Source organism: Rhinolophus sinicus, chromosome 17 (assembly GCF_057876585.1).
Source record: "Rhinolophus sinicus isolate RSI-liver-muscle chromosome 17, RSI-T2T, whole genome shotgun sequence".
NCBI classification, from domain to species: domain Eukaryota; kingdom Metazoa; phylum Chordata; class Mammalia; order Chiroptera; family Rhinolophidae; genus Rhinolophus; species Rhinolophus sinicus.
In genome coordinates this window covers 1259465-1284709 of record NC_142517.1, presented here as the reverse complement: position 1 = coordinate 1284709, position 25245 = coordinate 1259465, and the positions used below count along the sequence as shown (strand labels likewise).

General features: G+C 56.3%; 1 protein-coding gene across 6 annotated transcripts in view; it reads left to right on the top strand.

Moving 5' to 3' along the window:
* Positions 1 to 22969, top strand: part of SLX9 (SLX9 ribosome biogenesis factor) — a 50372-nt gene extending 27403 nt beyond the window's left edge. For 3 of the 6 annotated variants that reach the window (XM_074323815.2, XM_074323700.2, XM_074323845.2), the window contains 3 exons: positions 2259 to 2409; positions 7014 to 7082; positions 8322 to 8593. In XM_074323815.2, the coding sequence (XP_074179916.2) occupies positions 2259 to 2409; positions 7014 to 7082; positions 8322 to 8445 (344 nt within the window). In that variant the 3' untranslated portion in view covers positions 8446 to 8593. Of the gene's footprint in view, positions 1 to 2258; positions 2410 to 7013; positions 7083 to 8321; positions 8594 to 9025 lie in introns of those variants that run through there. The other 3 variants (XR_016019720.1, XR_012493355.2, XM_074323781.2) reach the window with 3 other exon arrangements.
* Positions 22970 to 25245: the final 2276 nt, after the last annotated feature.

Genomic DNA, 25245 nt, shown 5'->3' with positions numbered 1-25245 from the left:
TCCCATTTTGCCTCATAATGGAGTGTGGTGGCGTTTCAGCACACGTGTGACATTCTGCAGGCTCCTGATCAGATCGGGGACGTTCTGCTGTTCGGTTTTATTGTGAGTGGACAGTGAGTTCTGTCGGGTTCTTCCTGGCACTTCCCGTGACTGTGCCTTGCCCTCTGAGTGACCACTGCAGCAGGCCGCCTGGCAGACGTTCCCAGCGTGAACCATCCTTGCATGCCTCAGACACCCCGTTGGACACCACGCGTTAATTTAAAATGCTCTGACTTGGATTTGTTTAGTGTTTGCTGGTCATCCTGGGGGCCACAGGACTCTGCTTTGCTGTCCTTTGTCCCGTGAGGCGGTGGTACTGGGTCTGCCAGTCTAACCTGTGAGGGAATGGCGGCTTTGGAGCTCACCCCTCCCAGTTCTTCCCTAGCCCAGGCCCCCAGCCCAGGGCCCCATCCCAGGCCCCCAGCCCAGGCCCCCAGCCCGAAGCTCCTATCCCGAGGCCCCCTGCCCAGACCCCCAGCCTGAGGCTCCCAGCCCGAGTCCCCCCAGCACCGGCCCCCCAGCCCAGGCCCCCAGCCCTTCCCACCCAGGGTGCTTGAACTCTGGGAAGAGGTGCTTGGTGTGATGAGGTGCTGAGCAAACTGTTTACCCCCGTTCTGACAGGATGGGAAGTCCCGATTTGTCATCTCACAAATGCCCCTGGGCTCACAAAAAACCCCCGGGCTCTGAGGGATGGCGTGGGCTCGGGAAGAAGGGCGGTCTGTCCCCCAGACTCAGCTCTTTGGGGCCAGGGGAACAACCTTGCTACATGGCCTCTGGGCCACTCCTAACGGGACCGTGGTAGGGACCAGGTGTGTGTCCTGCCTTGGGCCCAGTCAGGGTGGGCCTTTCCGAGCTTGCTCTGGGCCGCGCTGCCCCGGCCACAGGCTGGGAGAGGAAAGGAGCTGCCCCCGCTGGCCTCTGGGAAGCCTGCCAGGCGCTTCTCCTGCTAGATGATGAATACGGTCAGTTTCTGGAAATTCTCCTCTTCTGAAAGTGCTTGTCAGGGTCCCCACGTGCTTTCACCTTTCACACACTTCCTAGGGCCCCACGCACGCTCTCTGTGCTAATCGGGGGCTGTCCTGAGTCTGTCCTCGTGTGGGGCTTGCCATCCAGGCCCCCAGTTCCTCTCAGCCCCGTTCCGTTCCTGGTGGTCACCAGGGCCCTTCTGGGTGCTGTGCTGTCATCACCTCCTGCCCCCGCCCTGCAGGCTGACAGGCGTCCACGACCTCTGAAGTGCCAAGCTGCAGTCGCCACCCCACACAAGGGGACAGCCGTCAGCCCCACGTGGGCATTGTCGCTCTGGAGGGGCCGGCTGGGAGTCCACCCGGCCGTTTGTCAGGAAGGCAGTTTTAGTGCCCTGTTTAGATGTGATTCAGTCTGCACCTCGTTATTTATAGCCCAATAGACCTTGCAGGGTTTGAGGGTGAGATGGTCTTCTCACCCCACATCTGTCACTGTCCTCATTGTGGAGCGTTCTCAGTACCGAGCCTCTTTCTAGAGGAAACGACGCAGAGCAGGTTAAGCGTGAGCGCTGCTCAGTCGCGCTGCAGCCTCCGGCCGCCTGTGGGCGTCGCCTCTGGCGGTGTTTGAGCCACTGGCCTGCCGTGGCTCCCTGGGCGAGGGAGGGCCTCTGTCCGAGATCTGCACACAAACCCCGAGCCCCACTGTGGAAGTCACGCGTTCATGTTTTATTAGCAGTTTTGAAATGAATACCTTTTAAAATGTGAATCAAAACGTAAGCTGTGGTTGTCCAGAGCACAGGCCACTGCCCCCACTACCGCCTCACCCCCCGGCACTTCCAGGCCCCCTTCCCTTCTGTGACACCCCCACAGCTTTGGCCCCTCTGACCTGGTGCATGGTCAGGAATCAGGCTCCCGTCTCCTCCCCCGCTGTCACCTCCTGTCACCTCCTCCTGCGGGGACTCTCCCAGCAGAGGAGGAGGTGATGCCCCCACCCACCTGTGTGACTGCAGCTCCCCCAGCCCCCACATGGCCCGGCCGCCAGGCCCCAGTCCCTTTTCAGGAGGACAAGTCTCCATGCCTGCGGCTCCAGTCTCATCATCAAGCCTGTAATAAAAAGGCGACTTTGTGATCAGGCAGAAAATAGCTCGGAGCCGGCCCTCCTCCCGGCTTCCAGGCAGCTTGTAGGTGCCAGCAGGACAGAAAAGAGTGGCCTGCCCACCCGCGAGGCAGCCCCCTAACCCCGTGCCCCTTCCTCAGAAATCGAAGCCATAAAGCTGGCCGAGCAGAAGCGCCAGGCGGAGCGGAGGCGGCGGGCCACCGTGGTTGTGGGGGATCTGCAGCCCCTGCGGGATGCCCTCCCCGAGCTGCTGGAGCTGGAGGCTGGCGCCCGGCGGCCGCACGCCAGAAGGTGAGTGTCCGTTTTCAGCTGCCTGGAGAGCGACAGGGCTGCGACAGCCGGGACAGGGCTGGCTGCTTGGCGCTGCAGCCGTTGCCTGTTTCCAGAGCCGAGGAGGGGCGGGCGGGCCAGGGCCAGCGAGCACTTCAGCCGGTCCTGACACAGGAGAGACCCAGGCTCCCTGGCCGGAGCCTCAGGAGAGCAGGCAGTGGCTCTCCAGGGGACGAGTGGCCTGGCCGGCACAGAAGCGCCAGGTGCTGCACCGCCGGCTTGCTGCGAGGGCGCTGCCACGTGGCAGCTGCTCCCAGCGCCACCCCTGGATGCTGTCCCCTCCCTCCCGGAACCACACGTTCTTTGGGGCTCTTTCTGCTCCCTATGACGCAGTGCTGGAGGAAGCCCGGCCTGGCCTCCGGAGGCGGCTGGTCAGCAGGGGCTTGGGAAAGACTCGAGGACGTTTCTGGCTGCGTCGCCTGCCCTTCATGGTTTACTGTCGTCTCTCGTTTTGCTGTTGAAAACAGTTCTCTCCCACTGACTTTCCTCTGAGGAGAGAGAGCCTGGGTCCCATCTTTTCACAGCCGGGGTGTCGGAGACTTGCTCAGGCCACCACTGCAGAGCCAGATGGTCCCAGGTCGGTTCCTAAAGCGGGGACACCCAGGACATTGGGGCCAGATGAGGGGGGCACTGGAGCTGAGCCTGAGATGCAGCTTCCATCCGGTTCTGGAGCAAAAATGTGACTGGTCAGGTGTTCTTCCTGCTTCCGGTTCCTCATCTGAGAATGTGCTGGGGCCCGAGGGGAGATGGCGCCTGAACTGCTGAGCTTACTGGGGCTCAGTCAGAGGCTGGCCCTCAGCCACTGAGCCCGCGTCTGACGGGGTCACCGTCCCCACTCAGTGCATCGGCTGTTTGTTTGATTAAACGTGCTTTTAGAATAGTTACGGATTCACAGGGAAGTGGCGGAGGCAGTTCCCATGGCCTCACACTCAGTTTCTCCGAGTAACGCCTTAGGTCATTGTGGTACCTGTGTCATAGTTAAGGGTCCAGTACTGACACGTAAGTAACAAATGTGAGTGAGAATCGACTGATACTCCTAGTGTATTTAGATGTCCTCAACTTACTGTCCTTGTTCTGTCAGCATCCCATCCAGGACACTACATGACATTTGGTCGCCATGTCCCCTTAGGGCTCCTTTGGGCTGTGACAGTTTCTCAGACTTCCCCCCCCCCGCCATCTCCTATGTCCCATCCTCCCCCCCCCCCACTCTGGTTCAAGCTGTTGTTTCTCAGTCTAGTTGTGTAGGACACGGCTTCCTGGTCCAGGCTGGTGTTATGAGCCTTGTGCTCCCCCGGCTGAGGCAGTCGCTCTCCAGTTGTTGGTCAGCCGCTCACAATGGATCACGGCAGCTCTCTGCGGCTGCCGGCCACTCACACTGGCCGCTCCTGGCAGCACAGCAGCCCGTGGCAGCTCATGCCGACCTCTGGCTGCTCACGGCAGCCCAGCTCCAGGGAGAGCGTTGTTCACAATCTTAGCTGTAGAGGGCGCAGCTCACAACAACCATCAAACCCGCAACCTCGCCTTGGGAGCACGGTGCTCCAACCACCTGAGCCACCGGGCCTGCCCTACAGTTTCTGAGACTCTTCTTGGTGGCCTTGGTGACCTTGACCGTGGTGAGGAGGGCTGGTCAGGCATTTTGTAGGATGGCCCTCCCCTGGGGTCAGCATGATAACTTCTCGTGATTGGACTGGGGACACGGGTTGTCGGGAGGGAGGCCACAGAGGTCACGTGCATTCCCATCACACATCAAGGCTCCGTCTCATCACCATGACCGTCCTTGGTGCTGACCGTGGCCCCGGCGGAGAGGAGTCTGTCCAGCCCCTCCACTCCACACCACTCTTCCCCCCCGTCTTCTGTGGCCGGAGGTCGCCGTGCACAGCCCACACCTAGGGGGACGGTGTGCCCCTCCCGGAGGATGGGCGGCCACAGAAGGCACGTGGAGCATCTGCATGAGAGTTTCCTCTTCTCCCCACGGACTCGTCAGTCGTTTATTCACGTCTGTGTGACGCGTGGATGTTGATTTTAGACTCGGGGCTGGAATCCACCACGACCTGCTGAGGCTGGACCCGCTCCAGCTCTGGCCGCTGGGAGCTCTTCCACGGGCTCCTGGCTCCCACACACCCTGAGTGGGTGCCGCGTTTTGGTTTGGAGCCCTTCCTTCCTTGCGGGCAGTGCCAGGTGCTCGGGGCTCATCGTGGGCATTTCCTGCGTTCAGTGTTTCTCCAGGGAGATGGGCTCCTATTGGGAGTGGTGTAAGAAACCACGACATGCGCTGCAGGAGAGGCGGCGTTTCGGGGTGCTCTCTGCCGACAAGTCAAGGAGAGACACACGGTGCACACTGACCCGGGCATGTCCTGCCAAGTCAGGACAGGTTACAAGACCATCCTCGTTTTGAACACTGGCTGCAAGTCTGGGGCTCCCAAACCACGCTTAGGCTTGATAATTTTCTGGAAGGTTGCCACACTCAGGGTTATGGTTTATTAGGGCGGAACGATACAGATTAAACACGGCCGGGGAGACATGCACAGGCCAGGGCCCAGGAGAGTTCTAGACTTGGAGCTTCTAGCCGACCTCTCCCCTTGGATTCAGCACCCGTGGGTGACAGTGTGCGGGGATCTTGCCGAGCAGGGATGCTCAGTGCGCTGGTGACGGGCAGACGGGCAGGCTTTGGTTCGGTCCTTCAGTGCAGTCTTGTTTCCTGCTGAGCCTCCTGCTGACTCGCCCCGTGGAGCCCCTTCCCCATTTCACGAGGCGGCGGTCCCCATACTGCCACCTCTAGGAGCCCCTGGAGCAGGCCCCGCCTGTTTCTCACAGGAAGCGTGTGGCCCTCTTTCTGGCTTTCTGCAGGGCAGCACTTAGAGCCAGGGAGGAAGTTGTGCCGTGCAGGAGGGTTCATGCCACGGGGGTCTTTTAAAGCACGCACATCGGACAAGTGGCACAGCTCACTAGCGTGTCTGTCACCACCGCCCCTCCAGAGGTGTCCTGAAATCGGTTGGAGACATGTGGTGTGCGGACAGCTTTGTAGTCTTGGGCCCAGACCCCAAGTGCCAGGCCTGGGTCCCCACCACCACTGAGCAAGGCCCGGGGCTGCCCCGAGTCAGTTCCAGATCGGGATGAGGCCGTGCAGGGTGGTGGCGGGAGGGCCTGAGCTCTGCGCTGGCGGCAGTCCTCCCAGGGCGTTCCCCACGCTCCACTGGGGAGCGCTGCTTGGCATGGCCTAGCGACTGGACACTCACAGGGCTCCCGAGGCAGTGACGCCGCCAGCCGGTCTTGTGTGTCCGTCAGTGATGAGACAGGGAAGTCGCTCTTCTGTGGGCACAGAGCGTCCACACAGTGTCTCCTTTCTGAGGAGCAGGGGTGGGGGTCTGACTTCACATCACAGTGGCCGGTGGAGAGCTGGCCACAAACAGCACCAGAGGGACGCACCCCCCACACACCTGGTGGACCACTGCCCCCCCACACACCTGAGGGCCCACCAGGCTGTGGGTTCAGGTGAGAGTCTGTGCCCGGTGTTTGGTGTTTCTGACACCCGTGGTGTTTGGGGCCCTTGTCCCCAGGTAGGGCATGCCACATGGGCTTGGCCACCTCAGGGTGGGCTGGGCAAGGCTGGGAGGCACTCGGTGCTCACTTGCGTCCAGGACTGCAGGCCAGGCTGACGGGAGCCGTCAGGAAAGCGCTGGCCTGCTTGACAGTCGGGGAGGCTCTCCCCAGGTTCATCCCAGGTCAGCCACCTGCTGCTGGCGGGGCTGGGGTCCTCTTTCAGCCCGAGCATGTCTGCGGGTCCCTGGGCAGCAGGCTGTGGGCTCTGTGAGCTGCATGTCCACCATCCACCCGACTTGGCCCTGCGGCCAGAACCAGGCCAGACGCTCTGAGGCAGTCAGTCCAGCCCGGGGCTCTCCAGCCGGGAGATAGGCCCAAGCCCAGACCTGCCTGGACAGTGGGGGTGGACGGGTGGCTCTGGCGTGTCAACGCCCCAGCGCCTGCCACTGGGTCGCAGGCGAGTCACCGGCCTGGCGTTATACAGTGTCCTTAATTCGTGGGAAGCCCGTCTGTCGTTCCCCTTGTAATAACGGGGGCTGGGGGTGCACGGTTGTGGCCCCCGCGGGAGGCCGGGCGGGACCCGGTTCTGACTCACCTGCTGGGGGCGCCGGCCGGAGGAAGGGAGTCCTGAGCCCAGTTCTGCAAGCATGGGCCCCGGGAGGGCTGTGGGTGGTGGGCAAGGGGCTCGTGCCCAGGGGGGCACGGGTGGGTCAGTGTGGGAGGAGCAGAGCGCAGTGTCCTGGAGGGACAGTCGGGACCACGTCAGGCTGAGCCAGGGTGAAGGGAAAGGCCTGGCTGGGACAGACTGCCTTGCATGCCTATTTTAAAAGAAGCACGAATTAAAGATAAGGCCTCCTGGTGTTCTCTCCTGCCCCATGGGTCCCTCTGCCCGAGAGGCCACCTGCCCTCCCAGAGTCATGCTGGTCTTGTGCGATCCGAGAGACCTCTGTGGGTCCCGACCTCAGAGCGCGTTTTCGGACGTTACGGGTAAAGCGTGAGCGTCCTGACACCGTCTCTGTCCACAGCAGGGCGAGCAGCGTGCCCCGGCCGGCCGAGCTGAGCCGCATGAGCGCCGCACAGAGGCGCCAGCTCCTGTGAGTACCGCCCTGTCACCAGTGAGGCTTGGCGCTCCCCCACCCCACCCCACCCCCCTCGGGCCAGCTCTGGGGCACAGCCTGTGTCCAGTGGGGCCACGAAGCCGCTTCCTTGGGGCGGTGAGGGGAACCGCTGCCGCCAGCTGTGCGGGACTGCCCTCAGGCCCAGGTCCTCGTCAGGGCCCCCACCTTTTGGCTGTCACCTGGCGTGGACAGTCAGTCATGCAGTGGGCTTCAGGTTGTCCCCAGTAATAGGGAAGTGGGGGCCCAGTGTGGCCTGGCCTTGCCCACGGTCACATGCATGCAGGCAGAGCCTGGGCTGGGCCTCCACCCCACCCCACCCTGAGGCCAGGCTGTCCTGCCACACGAGCCCACATGGGCCCATCCCGGAGCTGTGGCAGGTTTTAGGAGCAGAGGTGTCATCCCAAGGGGCCCCTGGCAGGGGCACCAGTGGCCATGGCTGGGCTTCAGTGCCTGGTTAGCCTCAGCCAGCCCCAGTGCTTCCAGAAGGCGGCATGACCGTGCCCACTCCCAATGGCCGGCCGGCTATAGAGACAGCTGTGCAGAGAACAGTGGCCAGCACCAGGACTCGGGGCCCCCAGCTGGAGGAAGGGTGCACCTCCCGTCTCCATTGGGGCCGCCCACACCTGCTGCCTGGTCTACATGGTGCCCCTTTGTGAGCAGAGCCACTGGGCTGTAGGGCGCAGAGCTCTTGGCCCCTCTGTCCAGGCTGTTTGGGCAGCCCTGGGGGAGGGCGCCTGTTACCCCAGGCCGTGCGTCTACGGCCGTGTGTCTGCAAGACTCGTGCAGGCTGCTGCCTCCCCACGTTTGGCAGGCTCTTGCCTTTGATAAGCTGGGGACGGGGGCTGGAGTGCCAGCACCCCTCAACCCTGCGGTGGCACAGTGTGACCATGAGGAGGCCCCAGGGCAGCCTCTCCCCTCTTGCCTGAAGCCCTCAGGCCCGCTCAGATCCCCTGCCAGGACCCAGCAAGGGTGCGTGCCCTTCTCCACTCCAGAAGCTTGGGGCAGTTTCACGGGCCGGGCTGCCAGTCTCAGGCCCCACTCCTCGCCCAGCCCTTTGCCGGTACCCCTCCCTGTGGTGACCCCGGGCCTGTTCTGTCCACTCCAGGGTCCAGCTGAGGTGCCGGGGGTGGGGTGGCCAAGCCAAGGTGGGTCCTGGGTGCTGAATGCTTCCTGCCAGGGGTCTGGGGTCTGCTGACTTTTAACCTTGACTTTCAGCGAGGAAGAAAGGACCCGCTTTCAGGAGCTGCTGGCCAGTCCAATCTACAGAGCCAGTCCCCTGCTGGCCATTGGGCAGCAGCTGGCGCAGCGGATGCAGCTGGATGGTGGCGGCCTGCTCTAAGTGGCCTGGGTGCCGTGAGCGCCCAGGATGCACACGAGGTGCCAGAGGGCCGGCTGCCTGCCACGTCCCCGAGCCCGGACTCTTCACTTGTTGGCTGGTGGGTGGCACAGAGCCCTGTGAGGGTAAATAAACACCGTGTGAGCTCGCAGTGCTGCGCGCTTGCTTGTGCCCCGGCCGTCCATGGGGCAGGGTGCCTGTTAGGAGCCCCGGGCAGGGGGTTGAGCAGCAGGAAAGTGAACTTAAACCCTCGATCTGAAGATGGGGGGTGGGTGCCTTTCCCAGGCCCCCGGGAGTGGGAGTGTGCAGGCCGTTGTCCTGCGGCTCAGAGGCCGGGGCCCCCAGCAGAGGCTCTGGGCCTGGTGAGGGCTCCACACTGACCACTCATCAGTGTCGGGGACGGGCCTGGACACCCAGCACTTGTTCATGGGGCATCGCATCAGTGCGTCCAGGTGTGGGGCCCTCCGGGCTGCCGTGGTGTGAGCCCCCCGTGCCCCGAGGCTGTCCAGGAGTGGGTGGCTGAGCGGGATTGGAGCCTGAGCTCCCTGCCCTCACTGGGCACCTGGTACCCTTCCCTGGGCAGGGACAGATGCGGCGTCTACACACGGACACGGCGCAGGAACTGGGAAGGGACAGGTGGGACCATGGAGGCTGCAGGTCCATTCGCAGAGGAGCTGACCTCTGGCCATGGGGACTGGGCCATGGCCAGAGGTCAGCACAGCGGTCCAGCCAGCACCACCAATGCCTGTGTGACATAGGCTGTCACCCTCAGCACAGATGGAGTCTCCGTAGGAGAGAAGCAGTTTACAAAGAAGAGTTTGTGACGAGCCCATTTCTGCAGTAAGACAGGCACCGGAGAAGATGGCAGGATGTGCCCGGAGCGGGTGCCAGCTGCCCCGGCTGCCTCCATCAGGTGCGCTGTAGCGGCCGAGTTCCTGGTACTGGCTGCACATCGACTGTGTGTTTTAAGAGAAAAACCTCTCCTCAGGTCCTCCATGCCTCCAGTCTGACCGTGGCTGGGTGTGGCTCGGCCCCTCTTCTCATGGCTGCTCCGTCGGGGCTGTCACTTCTGCCCGGGAGCCAGGACCTTCCCACAGGGGCCTGCGGTCAGCACCAACTGTGTTGCAGAGGGTGGCCCTGTGGGAGAGGGACAGATGGGGAGGCCATGGGAGGAGGAAGGACTGATGGCCTTGTCACGAGGAGGCACCCCACTGATGGGGACCTCAGAACCCGCCCCAAGAAAATGACCTGAGAAGCTGAAAATGTGGGGATGTCACCCCAGGGCAGAGAACCTGGGCCCAGTGCTAGCTGCTGCTCAGACAAGCTGGGGTTACGACTGGCGAACGCAGGGCTGAGGCGGGCAGCACATCCCAGAGCCGACCCTGTAGTAACAGGATGTCTTGCTGAGGCCACAGCCCACAGGCACGTTGGAGACGCCACGTGAGCGGGGAGGGAAGTGCTGCGGAGGTCTCCACCCTGGCGTGCATGCTGCCTCACCTCTGGCATGAGCACAGGTCTTGACCAGAAGTTACGCTCTAACCCTGGAGGCCTCGGTAGGCTGAGCACAGGCACACAGCACAGGAAGGCCTCTTCTTGGGCCGGGCCGGAGGCCAGGGGCTCCACACACTGGTTCTTGTCTTTGAGCAGGACGGGGCTGCCTGCCGGCACTGTCCTCAGGCTCACCTCAGAAGGTGTCCTGGTGGGGAGGCCGAGGGACGGTGACCTCCCCAGCAAACTTCCTAAAGACCCCTGCCGTGGTCCCATGGCCCACCGGGGTCTGCCTCTCCCTAAGCAGCCCCTGCCCTGCTTGGGGCCCTGGTTGCCGTGTCCGCAGTCCACTCTCCTGGTAGCATGTGTGTCCGTTACCGGTGGCCGTGACACTGCTGTGTGACAAACTCCACATGCTCATGGCCGGGCAGCCCCCCGCCCTCTGTCTGGGCCAGGCCCGATCGTCTCGGCTGTCTCAGCCCCTGACTGTTTCCTGGGTAATGTCACCCCATGTGGGGACACTAAGAACAAAAGGAGAACGGAAGTCTGCTCAGTGTTCGCCTGCTCCCTCAGCGCTCTGGTCCCGCCTCTTCAACTTCTGCAGTTTGCCGGGAACCCTGGCGTCCCGTGGCCCATGCGTGCATCACCCTTCCCCTGCCTCCGTCGTCACGTGAGGACACCAGTCGTTGGCTTTGGGCCACCGTCCTCCAGTCTTAACTAATTCCACCTGCAAAGACCCGCTTTAAGGACGGTCACACCCTGAGGCTCCAGGTTCCCGAGGGTGGTGCAGACTACTTGGTCTGGGATGGGCCGGCACCAGGAGGGTTAGAAGCTCCCAGGTGAGTGCAAGGCATGTCCAGAGCCAACCAGCACTGAGAAGTGGGGCGGGAAGACCAGAGCCCGGTGCCGGGAAGAGGTGGGGCTGGGCTATGGCCAAGCCGGGCACTGGGAGTGGGGCACTGACAGCTGGAGGAGGGGCCTGGAAGGTGTGGACCGCAGAGGGCTTGGGGGGGGGGGGGCGTTGGGCGGCTCCTGTGATGCTGCACGTGTGGGAGCCTCCCACACCTCGGGCACCTCAGCCTGAGTCCGCTGCCAGGGCCCTGCAGCTCGGTGTGCGTCCCCAGCCCCCAGCAGGTCTGCTTCTGGCCTGCACTGCGTTCCTGGTTCCCGTTCGTTCTACCACTCCTTCCTTTCCCTTGAGGGTGGGAGCTCCCACGCGCGGGTTGGCTTCACGCTGCTGTGGCGTGTCGGCTGTACCAGGACGGGGTGGGGTGATGGGTTGACGGCGTGAGCCAGGCCAGGCCAGGCTGAGGAGGGCCGGCCTCGTGTGCAGTGTGCCGGGCAGAAGCCCCAGCAAACCCCACCCCCTTTCCCTGCTGGTCCCAGGCCGCAGCCCCCCTGGAGGTGGAGTTCAGGGCGGAGTTAGAGGTGCAGGGGCCCCGGGGTCCTCTGTGAGGGGCGCAGTCACTGCCTGCTTAGAGGCGGAGCCCTGGCTGGTGTGGGTCCCACCCTCGGACGCCTGGGTGACTGGAGCTTCCTGTGACAGGGTCGCAGCCACCAGGCCCTGAGACCACCACGCCCTCACCCCTCACGGGACTCAGACTCCATTTGTGCCGCGCGCTGGGCATCATCACATTTGTCTCGGACACAGAGGGAGGGTGGCGCCCGGCAGAGTCCTGTGCCATCTGAAGCCAAGTGCTGCTGACAGGTGCCGGGTTCCCTGACTATACGTTGTTGTGTAACTAACAGCAGCCGTGTGTTTCTGGAATGTTCCTCGTGCAGGCAGCCTGGGCTGAGGCCATTGTGCTGAGATGCGGGGCCCGTCCCTCCATGCCTCCATGGGTTCTTAGTGGCCATGGCCGGGTTTTCCAGGTGTGTGCTTCCAGGATGTGGAACAGCTGGCTGGCTGCGGGAGACGCAGGGTGCCCCATTCCCGGGGCAGCTGGTCCCCTCTCCTGGACCTGAGGCAGAGGGTCTGTGTGGAGAAAGAACTTCTTTTTGAGTCAAAGAGACTCAACGAAACTGTTTGTCTTCTAAAGATGTTCAAAGAATGTAGATGAAAATGATAATTATGTCTTTCTTAAGAATAGAGAAATTCTCATTGTAAGATTCTTGGTGCAGAATCAGCGATTACTTGTGTTTCTGGATTTGTTTCTTCTGGTGCCAGAGGCACCTGGGCCATGGGGTCTCCCGATGGGCCTGGAGCTTGTCCCTACCTGCGCCTGATGAGGCCCTGGCCAGACCTTGTCTCTGGAGGGGGACGCCCCCGAGAGAGGCAGAGTGGTGGCCGGCACTGCGGGCCGCCGGGGGCTTTTCCTGAGGACATCCTCAGAGCCTCCTGCTGCCCCGTGACCTCTGCCCTGCGTCAGGCCAGCCCCTGAGAGGCCCAGCACAGCACTGGGTGCCCCAGAGGACGGCCCCGGACAGGGCAGCCTCCTGATGTTTGGCGTCTGGGCTCCAGCACACGGCGGTCACTCCCGCTCCGCGTCTCCTGGGCTGGGGAGCAGATTCTAATTACAGAGCGATGTTTAATTAGGGAGCCCGCACCCGTCAGCCCTCTGGCTGCAGGGCTCCTGTGGGACGGGCAGCCCTCCTTGTTCCTCCTGCAGGTGCCCTGGCCTGGCACGCCGGTGTCCCCACCGCACCCCACGGGCCACTGTGCCCTCGTCCTCTGGCCCACCCCTGGCAGGACCCCCTCCAGTTCTGTCTCATTCGTTGCACCCTGGGGTGGGGGCAGTGGGGAGCGGGCCTCTGACTGGGCCTCAGTGGCTCCAGGATCACATACTGTCTCTGCCTGTGTCTTGTCTGACGAGAAGACATTTTATGGCCAAAAGGGGTGACACCCCAGTTCCCCCTCCCTGGCCTGGGGAGGGTTCGTATGTGGGCTCCGCTTGGCAGTCTCCAGACCGTGTCCGTGTGTCAGCCAGGGCTGCTCCGGGCCAGGGTACCTGACCACGGGTCCCCCAGAAAGCAGACCCTTCACCCATAAGGACACCTTATTTGTCCAAAAATAGTCCTTTGCTCCTCAAATTCAAAATACAGCCTCAGTGGTATTTTTCAGCTCTTTATCATAAAAATATTGGGCACATGGAAGTGAGTTTAGGGCCGTCCCACGTGTACGCCGCCAGCTGCAGCCCCAGCCCCGCCCAGGAGACCCAGGGATTGTACCGTGTCGCCTGCGAGTGCTCCCACGGGCGCTCAGAGGGTGACTGCAAACCCAGCACCAGCGCGGACATTGAACGGCAATGTGTCCACCCGCGTTCCACCCCCACGTCGCGTCTGTCCCATTTGCTGGGCGATTTGTTGGTGTCACTTAACCGCATCTGGTCACATGGAGCATCTGCTGCCTCTGACCACCGTCCGTCAGGTGCACAGCAGCTCACTCACCTCGTTGGAGTTTTAGGAGTTGCTTCTGAAACGCTGATTTTGTCCTGTAATGATGTGAAGTGTGACATGGCACTAAAGTGTCAGGCCTGCCACCTCACCTGTGAACCTGTCAATAGGTGCTGGGCGGCTTGGGGGGAAGGTTTGTCCTGTTCCGGGGGTTTGCGTATAAGCGTTGTGCCTGTAGGGGGTGCCTGGCTTTGCCCTGAGCGCTGGGGGGTACCAGAGAAGCAGGGTCCAACCTGTGCCCTGCCTGGGGTCCAGGCCAGTCACGTGGGCCCTGCGTCCTTGGTTTGTGTAGATGAGGAAAAGTAACTCCACAGCTGGATGAGAGACTTGGGTTGGTGATGTCCCCCCTCTCCTGCTGCCCAGGGCTACCTCACATCCTTACACCAGCTCAGTGGGAATCCTGGGGCATTTGGGGGGCCATGCAGCCTAAACCCCAGATAGGAATGATTGGAGAGAGTGGTCCTGGGAATAAATGCGGGAGAACGTGGGGGCGAGGGAGGGAAGGGACAGCATCCTGGGAAGGGTGGCTCCTGTGGGGCTATGCCAACGGCTGCCGTGAGGGGATCAGAGGACCCGAGGTGGCCACATGGCCGCCCCTCTCCTGCTCCTGCACTCAGAGACCCCGGCTCAGACAAGGGCTGTGTTCCGTGATGCTGACCCACGGCCCTGGGGAGCACATAAGCTGTGGTGTGTGTGTGCACGTGTGTGTCTGCACACGGATTCCCAGGCACGTGGTCATGTGCGGTCCCATATGTGCATGTGTTTATATGCCTGTGTGCCTGTGCATGTGTGTGTGCGTGTGTTTATGTGTGTGTACGTGTTTCTATGCATGTGTGTGTGTATGTGTGCACGTGTGCTTTCAGGACGAGTTCACATATCCACTCGGTACAAGGCAGCGTTTGCATTCAGCGGGGCCTCGTCAGATGGGAGGAGACCGTCATTCCTAACGCTGGAGCACGTCCATCAAGGAGAGATGTTGAATTTTGTGGAATTCCTCTTGGCTCCTATTGAGAAAGTCTTGTGTTCTGTTATTTTTCCTGCTGGGGGGTGAACGATGTGATTAATTTTCCACGTGCCATGAGGCTTGGCATCCCTGGGCCCGTGGCAGTCTGCACCCTCCACTTCCCTGGGGTCAGGCACAGCGATGGACTTGACCTGCCCACAGATGTACATGGACGTGACACAGGACACTTTGGGGAAGCCCCCAGTCAGCACATGATGCTCTGAGCTCACGTGGTGACCGGCAGTGCTGCAGCCTGCTCCTGGCAGGAGGACCCCACGGAGCAGAGCACCTGCCCACTCACAGTGGGCTGTGTGGGCAGGACGCCCCCCGGCTGTGGGAGCCGTGGGCCGGGAGGTTAGTTACAGCAGCACGGCCCCGCCCGTGCTGATGGACACCCGTCCTCGGGCCCCACTGAGAGGATGGAGGAGTAGAAACACGTCAGGAGAAGTGCCGTCAGCAAGTCAGGCCAGAACGATTGAGAAACGAGGACTTTCTGCAAGAAATGGCAAGTCAGGCTTGCCTCCGGGGAGTAACAGCAAAAGAGCCTGCCACTGAGGTTTCTGCCCTGATGTGGCACACGCTGTCCCCTGCTGTCCCCTGGGAAGGCAGCTCACAGACAGGTGCCTGCGTGCAGGTGCCACGTGCAGGGGCATGGGGCAGACACCAAACACTGCTGCATGGGTGACGTGGCCTCTGCCATGCCCGGTGTAGCCAGAGGTGCCCCTCTCGGGCACACAACGCCAGTGGACAACGCGGGAGAGACACGGGTGCTCTCTACAGTGGCTCTGTGGACCCAGAGGAAGTACCACTGCTTGACAGCCGAGCTGGAAGAGACGAGTGCCGAAGATGCCACCCAGTGAGGCTTCTGGGCGGCGGCCAGAGGCGCACTTGGAGGAAACTTACATCTTAAATGTTTACATTATACACAAGAGAGAATAAATAATACGTGAGCCAAGGATTCGGCTCCAGACTGTACAGAAGATGAATGAGATAAAGCCCGAGCCCAGGAAGGGGGAGGAGTCCGTGAGAAGACGACGAAGGCAGCGGCAGGCCTGGCGAACAGGGAAACAGTGCAGTTTGGATCTTAACGTCCCCTGGTAGTTGCTTGTGCTGGAATCCAGTGACCTTGTCTTTGTGACCCGGGTGGCTGTCAGGAAAGTGTGTCATCCCTGCCCCGCCAGGACCAGCCTGGGGCCCGATGACCACAGGCTGCCAGCCGGGCAGTCCCTCTGTGCCTCACCCAGCCCTCGTACATGGGGACCGTGACAGGCTCTGCAGATGTCCCTAGTTACACAGCATGGACTTGCTGCCATCTGCATGCCCGAGGAGCCCCAGTGGGACTATGGGCCAGGGAAGTGCCACGTGCACTGTCATCCAGGGCCAGCTGGGGCGGTGGCCCGAGGTTGCCTGCCACAGCCATGCCAGGGCGAGTCCTGGGACCCCGCCTCCTCTGTCCTGTCCAGGAGGGCTGAGCACAGGATCCGTTGTGCAGGGGCCTCAGGAGTGCACAGGCCACACAGCAGCCACTAAGACACGGCCCCAGCCCTGAAGGGAAGTGTCCTCTCCCCGCCCCCAACACTGAGAATGGCACTTGCTCAGCTAAGCACACCCCTCTGCTGGAGAAAGCGGGGACTCTGGAGTGTCACTGTAACATGGCTGGGGCCCCACGTCGCACCTGGGGCTCCTCTCCCAGCTGGACAGATGGCCTCAGCACAGCCACCTACATGCAGCTCAAGGGCCTCGAGCAGAAAGACAAACAGCTGCCCGGGGCGAAAGGAAAGTTGTTTAGATGAAATTAAAACAGGCTGTCGTCCATCCGGCAGCTCTGGGCAGAGCTCAGCCTTGTGACAATACTGGTTCTGTGTCCGCCACGTGTACCTAGAGAAGCATGATTGTGACCTCAGCCTAGGGATGTCACGTTCCATGAGCCTTGTGAGTATTTGTGCTGTCATTCAGGACACAACTCCATGTGCCCTGAGTTCCAAAGGCCGCTGCAGAGTCGCCGCTGACTGTGGGGCCAAAAGGGGGTGACATGCAGTCAGGACCATCACCCACGGTGGTGGTAAGTGGGCGCCGGGCTCTGGGCTGAGGGCTGTGCTCATGTTATCTCCTGGAAACCTCCCAGCCCCACAGAGGCGGTGCCATTCCTGCTCGTGTCACAGATGAGGAAACAGGCCCAGGGAGGCCGGGTGTCCTCACCCAGCGAGTGCAGCCTGAGGCCCAGGTCACCAGCTCACAAGAGCCAGCCGCGAGCCAACTTGGCCCTGGTCTTGGCCTGTGTCCCCAAGGTTGTGGGCTGTGGTGTGGAGGGCTCGGGGCACGTGGGAACAGGAGGAAAGAGTGTTTGGGGGCAGCTGTCACGTATGGCAGGTCAGTGATGGAGGTGTAGCCTGCATTCCTGCACGTTGGAGACAGTTCCCATTTGACTTCCATTTATGAGGCTCCATTAACCACTTACATTTCTGCCCAATTATTTATTAGCCCGTTTCCACAAGTGCCCTGTGGTGCTCAGACTGGGGGCATGTGCATATGGGGACGTGTGTGTGCACCTGTGTACACGTGTGTGCACACATGCATACGTGTGCCCTTGTGTGCATGTGTACGTGCACAGATGGGACGCTCTTCCTGAACTTGAACTCCTGGCCCAAGGCGTCCACTTGCTTGAGGGGTGATAGCCCACAGAGGGAGCTTCTGCAGCAGGTTGGTGGGGGAAGCCTGGTGCGTCCTTCCTGAGAGGATCCCCGTTTCTTCCGTCTCCCTGTTCAGAGCCAGGCCTCAACCTGGAGGACAGAGCTCAGTGGCAGCTCCCTTCTGCCTCCGGCTGGGGCGCCCACAGCCTCTGCCGGGCAGGCCAGGGCACAGCCTGTCTGATCAGATGGTGTTTCCGAGAGCCAGTTGACACATTTTCTGGGAAGCAGCAGGAACAGCTCGTCTCCCAGGAGAAGGAAAACAAAAAGCTGCTGGCAGCCACCTGGGTGACAGGCCCAGGCTCAGCAGCTGGCACATGGGAGGGCAGCCTGCAGACCCGGGGCTGCTGCCTGGGCACCAAGGGCCTAACCCCCTGGCCAGGCCCAGAAACAGGTGGGCTGGCGCCTGGCTCAGCTCTGGGCTCCACCAGCCTGTCCCCTGGGGCCAGAGGAAGGCAGGGCAGGGATCCGAGATGACACGTGGAAATAGGTGTCTGGGGGCAGGGCTGGGGCAGGGCTGGGCCATGCGATGCACCCAGAGGGCCTGCAGGTTCTGGTGGGGACCCTTTTAATTATACTGACTGTCTTTTAAAAAAATCACCTCTTGAGGAATTTTTTTAAATTGGGGTATAATTTACCAATCTTACAATTCACCGTAAAGTGTACAGTTAGGTGTCATTTAGTAGCTTCACATAGTTGTGCAACCATCACCGCCATCTCCTTCCAGGATTTTTTCATCGCTTCAAACAAACCCTGTACCTATCAGCAATCCCTCCCCATCGCCCCTAAACCACGAACCTACCCCCTGTCTCCATGGACTTCTCAATTCTGGACGTTTCAAATGAATGGAGTCGTACAGTGTATGATCTTTTGTGTGTAGCTCCTCTCACTTAGCAGGCAGCTTTCAGGCTCGTCATGTAGCATGTGTCAGTGCATTCCTTTTCATGGCTGGTAACAGTCCATTGTAGATAGACCACATTTTGTTTGTCCATTTATCAATTGATGGTATTGACTGTAAACAAATAGATATCTCTCCAGCAAAATGGGTTTATTTGGGAATGATAAAGAATTCAAACTTAAGACATGTGATCTAATGGTGAACCATGCCAAGTCCCAAGAACAAAGGAGAGGGACTTTGTTTATAGAGGAAAGAGGGAGTTTCGAAGGGCCTTTGTAATCAAAGAGTCCATTGGAGGAAACTGGGAGTCCATCTGAAGTGTAGTGGCTTTTCATTGGCTGAGTGGTTGCCGGGCAAGGAGATGGGCCTCTTTCCCCATGGAGTAACAGAAGAAGAACTTCCTGTAGGGGATGGAGAGCAGGTCTCTTCCTGTTCGGGGTAGTTGATGAGGATGGTAGGGCGTGAGAGCCCCTCCTACAGCTCCTACCAGCACCAGTTTACATGAGATTTCTGATTATTAATCCACGATGGACATTTGTGTGGTTTTCACCTTTTCATTATTATGAGTAATTCTGCAACAGACATTCGTGTTCGAGGTTTTGTGTGGACGTACGTTGTCATTCTCTTGGGCATATGCCTTGGAGTGGAATTGTTGGGTCACATGGTAACTATGTGTAACTATGTGCGGTTACAAACAGAAAAGGACATTTACACCGTTTTTCCTACATATTTCCCCCTAGGGTTACCTCTCTTGGCACTCTTCCTTGTTTCATGTTGATGCCAGTTACCGTGTAGTGTCCTTTCAACCTAAAGGCCTCTCTTTAGTGTTTCTTGCAGAGAAGGTTTGCTAGTGATGAGTTCTCAGATTTTGTTTATTTTTGTTCATTTTGTTAAAGTTTTTATATATTTTGATATTTAAAATATAAATAAAATGACTATTATTTTGTAATTTATTTTTCATAATTTATTTTTCGTTTTTCAAGGACAGCATCAGGTATATAGAATTCTTGGTTGACAATCTTTATCTTTCAGCTGTCTTCTGGCCTCTATGGTTTCTGATGAGAAATCAGTGTTTGATCACATTCAGGATCCCTTGTATGTGACAAGTCACTTCCTTCTTGCTACTTTAAGATCTCTCTCTGTCTTTGACTTTTCACAGTTTGATTACAATGTGCCCAGGTGTGGATCAATTTGAGTTTATCCTTCTTGGAGTTTGTTGAGCTTCTGCGATGTGTAGATTCATATTTTTCATCAAATCTGGGGAGTTTTTGGCCCTTATGTTTTCAAATATTCTCTCTGCTCTTTTTTCTCTCTATTTCTGGGATCCCATTTTGTGTATTTTGGTGTGCTTGATTTTATTCCACAGCTCTGCTCATTTTTCTTCATTCTGTTCCTCAAACTGGATAGGCCAACCGATTTTGAAGTTTGCTGATTCTTTCTTCTGCATGCTCAGATCTGCTAGTGAGCCCCCAGTGAATTTCTTCACATCAGTTATTGTACTTTCTAACTCTAGACTTTCTTTGTGGTTCTTTTTATAACTTCTAACTCTTTGTTGCTCTTCCCTATTTGGTGATACATCGTTCTCATACTGTCTCTTAGTTCTTTACACATAGTTTCCTTCACTTCTTTGAACACATTTCAAATCGCTGATTAAAGTCTTTGGTTAGTAAGTTTAATGTCTGTGCTGCCCCAGGGACAGTTTCTATTGATTAATTTTTTTCTTGTATATGGGACATACGTCCTTGTTTCTTTGCATATCTCTATTTTTAAAAAACTGGACGCTGTAAGTGTCACAATGTGGCAACTCTTGGAAATCAGATTCTCTCCCCTCTTCAAGGTTTATTGTTATTGCTATTTGTTATTTTGTTGTTTAGTGATTTTCTGAACTAATACTATGATTATTTGTCATGCGTGGTCACTGAAGGCTTTCCTCCATTAGCTAGTGGGCAGCTAGTGGTCGCACAGAGATTTCCTTAAGTTCCTGGGACCAATAAGTCTCAGTCTTTGCACCTTCAACAGTCAGCTGGGCAGTTGACAACTGACAACTCTGCATTAGCTCTCGCTTTCTGCCTAGAGATTATCCAGAGTTGAGAGCTCAGGGTCTCCAGGTCTTTGCTGAGCATGTGCCTTCAAGGTTCCCAGAAGATGTAGGAACTTCCCAATCTCCCTGTAGATATCTCAGTCCCCAGCTTTTCCTTTAAAGCTTGTTTGTTAGCCTATTTTTTGCCCCAACTGTTATCCACAGCTTCAGGCAGCTGCACTATTGAACTGTTGCCTCGGATTTTTAAAAAACAAATGCTCTTGGGGAAATGGAAATTCCTACTGGGTAGCTGAGTCAAGGCAGATGAAGACAGACTTGTAAGTGGGGTCTCCAGGGACTATCACACAAGTCAGATAATGACAATATCCTGGGGGTGGGGCTTTAAGGGGGCACCACCACCATTCTGCCCCCTCCAGTGGCTGCCAGGCTGTCAGTCTTCAAGGCTACTGTGCAGATGGGGTTGGCAGATGGGAGTGGGGCATGTTAAAAGCCACAAAGCTCGCTATTCTTACCAAGAATCTGCTGTTTTTCTTGGATAAACATTTCTCATTTCAAGTCTGGTTAATTTCCAGAGCTGTGGAAAAGTTGATTCTGCCCAGTTTTTCCAGTGTTCTCATTGCTTTTATGGATTAGAGCCTCTTCGGATGTTCTTATTCTGCCGTTTTACTTATGCCATTATTTAGAATTTTAAAAACAGCTTTACAAATGTAAAATTGACACAGTAAACTACACATATTTAAAGTGCACAATTTGACAAGTTTTGATATATGTATATACCTATGAAACCATCACCACAATCAAAATAATGCTATATCCATTACCCCCCACCTCTCCCTGTGCCCTCTGTGACCCTTCCCTGTGCCCTCTGCGCCGCCCGCCATCTCCAGGCAACTGCTGACCTGCTCTCTGTCACTGTGGGTTAGTGTGTTTTCTGCAGTCTCACATAAGTGGACTCATTCTGCCTCCCAGCATCGTTACTTTGCGATCCATCTATGTTGCTGTGTGAATTGAGGTTTCATTTCTTTTTATTGGTGATTAGAATTCCATTAGATGGATGTACCACAGTTTCTTTATCACATTGCCGTGTTGGTGGACATTTGGGTTGCTTCTAGTTTTTGGCTATTATAAATAAAATTGCTATGGACATTTATGTACAGGTCTGTGTGTGGATGTGTGCTTTCATTTCTCTTGGGAAGTAAAATGGCTGGATCATATGGGAGGTATATGTTTAACTTTTTAAGAAACTGTCAAACTGTTTTCAAAAGATGTTGTCCATTCCACCAGCAGTATATCACTTCACATCCTCACCAACACTTGAGACTGTCAGTTCTTTCATTTTTAGCCATTCTAATAGGTGGGTAGTAGTATCTCATTATGGTTTTAAGTTCCCTTATGACTAATGATGTCAAGCATTGTGTGTGTGTGTGTGTGTGTGTGTGTGTGTGTGTGTCTGTGTGTGTGTGTCTGTGTGTGTGTGTGTTCTAATTTACTATTTGTATATCTTCTTTGATGAATTTTCTGTTTAAATCTTTGCCCATTTTTAAAGGGGGTTATTAGTTTTCTTACTATTGAGTGTTGAGAGTTCTTTATATATTCTGGATACAAGTCTTATCAGAAGTACAGTTCCCAAATATTTTCTTCTAGTTTGTGTTGTGTCTGTTCATTCTCTTAGCAGTGACTTTTGAAGAGAAGTTTTAAATTTTGATGAAATCTAGTTTATCAGTTTGTTTTTTTATGGGTCATCCTTTTGATGTTGAATTGAAGAAATCTTTGCCTAATCCAAAGTCACAAAGATTTCCTCCTATGTTTTCTTCTAGCAGCTTTATAGTTTCAGGTTTTACATTTAGATCTGTGATCTATTTTGAGTTGATTTTTGTGTATGGTGCAGAGTGTAGATAAATGTTTATTTTCCCCCATATGGCTAGCCAGTTGTTCCTACACCATTTGTTAAAAAGACACTCCTTTCTCCACTGAACTGACTTTGCATTTTTGTCAAAATCCAATTGTCCATATGTGTGTGGGTCTATTTCTGGACTTTAGTATATAAACACCCTCTTTTGGTTACTGTTTTTATAAAGTCTTGAAGTCAGGTAGTGTAAGTCTTCTGACTTTGTTCTTCCCTTTCAAACTTGTTCTGGCTAGTATAGGTCCTTTGCATTTCCTTATGGATTCTAGAATAAGTTTATCAAATCCTACCCAGAAAGGGCGGTGGGTAGTAGCTTCTGGGACGTTGATTGGCATTTTGTTGAATCTATACATCAGTTTGGAGAGAATTTGTATCTTAAGAGCATTGAGTCTTCCAAACCATGAAGGCAGAAAAGCTTTCCATTTCTTTAGTTCTCTTTAAAATTTTTCAGCAGTTTTGTTGTTTTATGTATACAAGTCTTTCACATCTTTTGTCTGATTTATCCTTAAATATTGTGTTTTTAATTTAATTATAAATTATAAATTCTTTTCATTTTAATTTTCAGTTGTTCATTGCTAGTGTAGAGAAATTGGTCCTGCAATCTGTTCAACCCATTCAATAGCTAGTAGTTTTTTTTGTAGATTCCATTAAATTTTTGGCATAGGCGAATTTGTCATCTGCAAATAAAGGTATTTACTTTTTCTTTTCCAATCATGGTACATTTCCTTGTCTTTTCTCATTCCTACTGCCCTGGCTGCAGCCCTGAATGGAAGTGGTGAGAGCATGACCTCGGGCGAGAAGAGTTCAGTCTCACCAGTAAGTATGATGTCAGCTGTAGATAGTTTTTAAATGCCCTTTATCAAGTGGAGGTAGTGCCCTTCCCTTTCTGGTTTGCTGCGAGTTTTTGTCAGGGTGGATGTTGGATTTTGTCAAGTAATTTCTCTGAGTCTACTGAGATTGTTTTCTTTTAGTTTGTTAATATGGTGAATTCTATTGATTGAATTTGAATGTTAAATCAACCCTGAATTCTTGGGCTAAACTCCACTTGGTGATGTATTTTTTCTACCTATTGTTGAATTCAATTTAATAAACGTTTGTTTAGACTTTTTCACCTATGGTTCTGAGAGAGATTTGTCTGTATTTTCTTCTTGTACCATCTCGGCTGATTTTGGTGCCAGGATAACGCTGGTCCCATTGAATACTTGGGAATAATAATTCTTTTCAAGTCGGTGAACACATTTCTGTGCACTTTCTGCTAATTCTTCATTAGGCCATATGTAGGCCAGGAGCAGAAACCTTATCTTAAAAGGTTGTCTTGATCCTGTCTCGCTTTATCTCCTAGGGGCCTGTGAACAGCGGGCCTGGGGGCCTGGGCGGGCCAGGGCAGTCTGGACAGCGACCTGGGGCCAGGGTGTGGAGCTGGAGGGCTGGGTCATACCCTGAAACCCATTGTCATTGAAGGGGGATCAGCCTCGTTTACACCCTCCTATAAAATCCCACACCCCTCTTTGCTCTGGGAGGTTATGGTCTTCTCCCTCTGCTCTCGCCCCGCCCTCCCGCCCTCAGACACTCCAAATAAATTCTGACAGACCAACCTTGGTCTCCCACAACTCATTCCTCTGGCCGTGCCTAACATTCTTCCTTAACTGTCTGGTAGAATCACCTAGTGCAGCCACTTAGACCTGGAGTTTTCTTCGTGGGAAGGTTTTTAATTAGAAATTGAATTTGCTGACCCACCCTCTGCTGTATACTCAGGGAAACCCTGCATCTCCCTGAATGCTACTCGCTTCTCTCTGCGTCTCCATCCTGCAAACTCTTATCTGCCTTGGTCTCCTCAGATTCTCAGCGTCCTCAACTCAGGATGCCCACTGGGGCCCACCTGGGTCCCCTCCCTGCGTGGTGGCCTGGAAACTCTAGGCAGCCAGCTGGGGACCCACCTCGTCTGTTCCCCCCTCACAGGCTTCGTGGCTCTTTGTCGCCAGATGTCCAGCACCTTAAAACCCCTGGTTTCATACATTTTGTCTTTGTAGGTTTTTTGGGTTGTTTGGGCAGGAAAGTAAATCCATTTCCTGTCACCCAATCTCTGCCGGAAGTGGAAGTCCACCATCTTTCTTCCTTTGACTGGAAAGTAATACATGTTTATTGTAGGAAATCTAGAAAATGCAGAGGTGTGTGAAGAAAAAAGTAGGAATCACAACTAATCTCAGTGGTAGCCAATCTGTTTGGTGTTCTTTTTTTTTTTTTTTTTTTTAATTTATTGGGGTGACAATTAGTAAAATTACATAGATTTCGGGTGTACAATTCTGTATTACATCAGCTATAAATCCCATTGTGTGTTCACCACCCAGAGTCAGTTCTCCTTCCATCACCATATATTTGATCCCCCTTACCCTCATCTCCCACCCCCCACCCCCCTTACCCTCTGTGTTTGGTGTTCTTAATAGTACATTTTCTGGTCCAGCTGCACCCCGCCCAGCAGAGGGGCGCCTCACTGCCCCCTGCCAGCACCGTCAGCCGCACCTCGCTCCTGCCCGGGGCCCGGGTCCAGAATGTCTGGGAGAACAGCTGTCCCGCTAGGCCCAGCAGTGACAGCTGGGCTGCTGCCACCCTCCGGCCCACGGTCCCCAGGGCAGCAGGTGCCTTGACTGAATCTCGGGGGATGGACGTTAGGCCCCTTCTACTGTAAGTGACTCTCACTGTGCAATTTCAGGGTCAAAGCGAGTGAGCCCTGCAGGCTGTGACCTTCCGCCCAGTGTCCCTCCAGGACGGTGGGCACATTTCCCGAGTAGCTGTTTAAAACAGAGCAATACACAGAGGCCAAAGGCCCCCAGGCAGGCTCAAAGCAGCCTGACATGGGACTCAAGAGGGTGGGCCCGTCATGGATTCCCCAGGAAGGGCACTTGGTCCCCAGCCCTGACCCTGGGCATGGATACCGCACCCAAACCCTTAGCCCAGGGCTCAGGACCCTGTGACAGTCCTCCAACCCCCTCCCCTGGGCCTGGCTGAAGTTAGCTGAGGGCAGCCCCTCTTCATGGGCCACAAGGATGGGGAGAGGCTAGCGGGCCAGGGGGGGGCAAGGGTCCCTGGGCCACAGGGGAGGCTGGGGTTGAACTCTGGGTGCACCACGAAGGTTCTAGCAGGGAGGGGCAGATCTGCTCTAGCATAACAGTCTGGATGTATTACCTGTTCTCACTCCCACTTTATATATGGGAAGGAAGAGGGAGGCTGCAGGGCCTGGCAGCTCAGCCAGAGTTGGGGGTCAGGGTGCAGCGAGGCCAGGCCCCGAGGGCAGGCTGGCCCATGTTTGTCACACTGTGTGCGCCCCAGCTGGAAAGGCCCCGCCCATGTCTGGGTGGAGAGCCCGTGGTTCAGCTTTTCTCAGTTTTT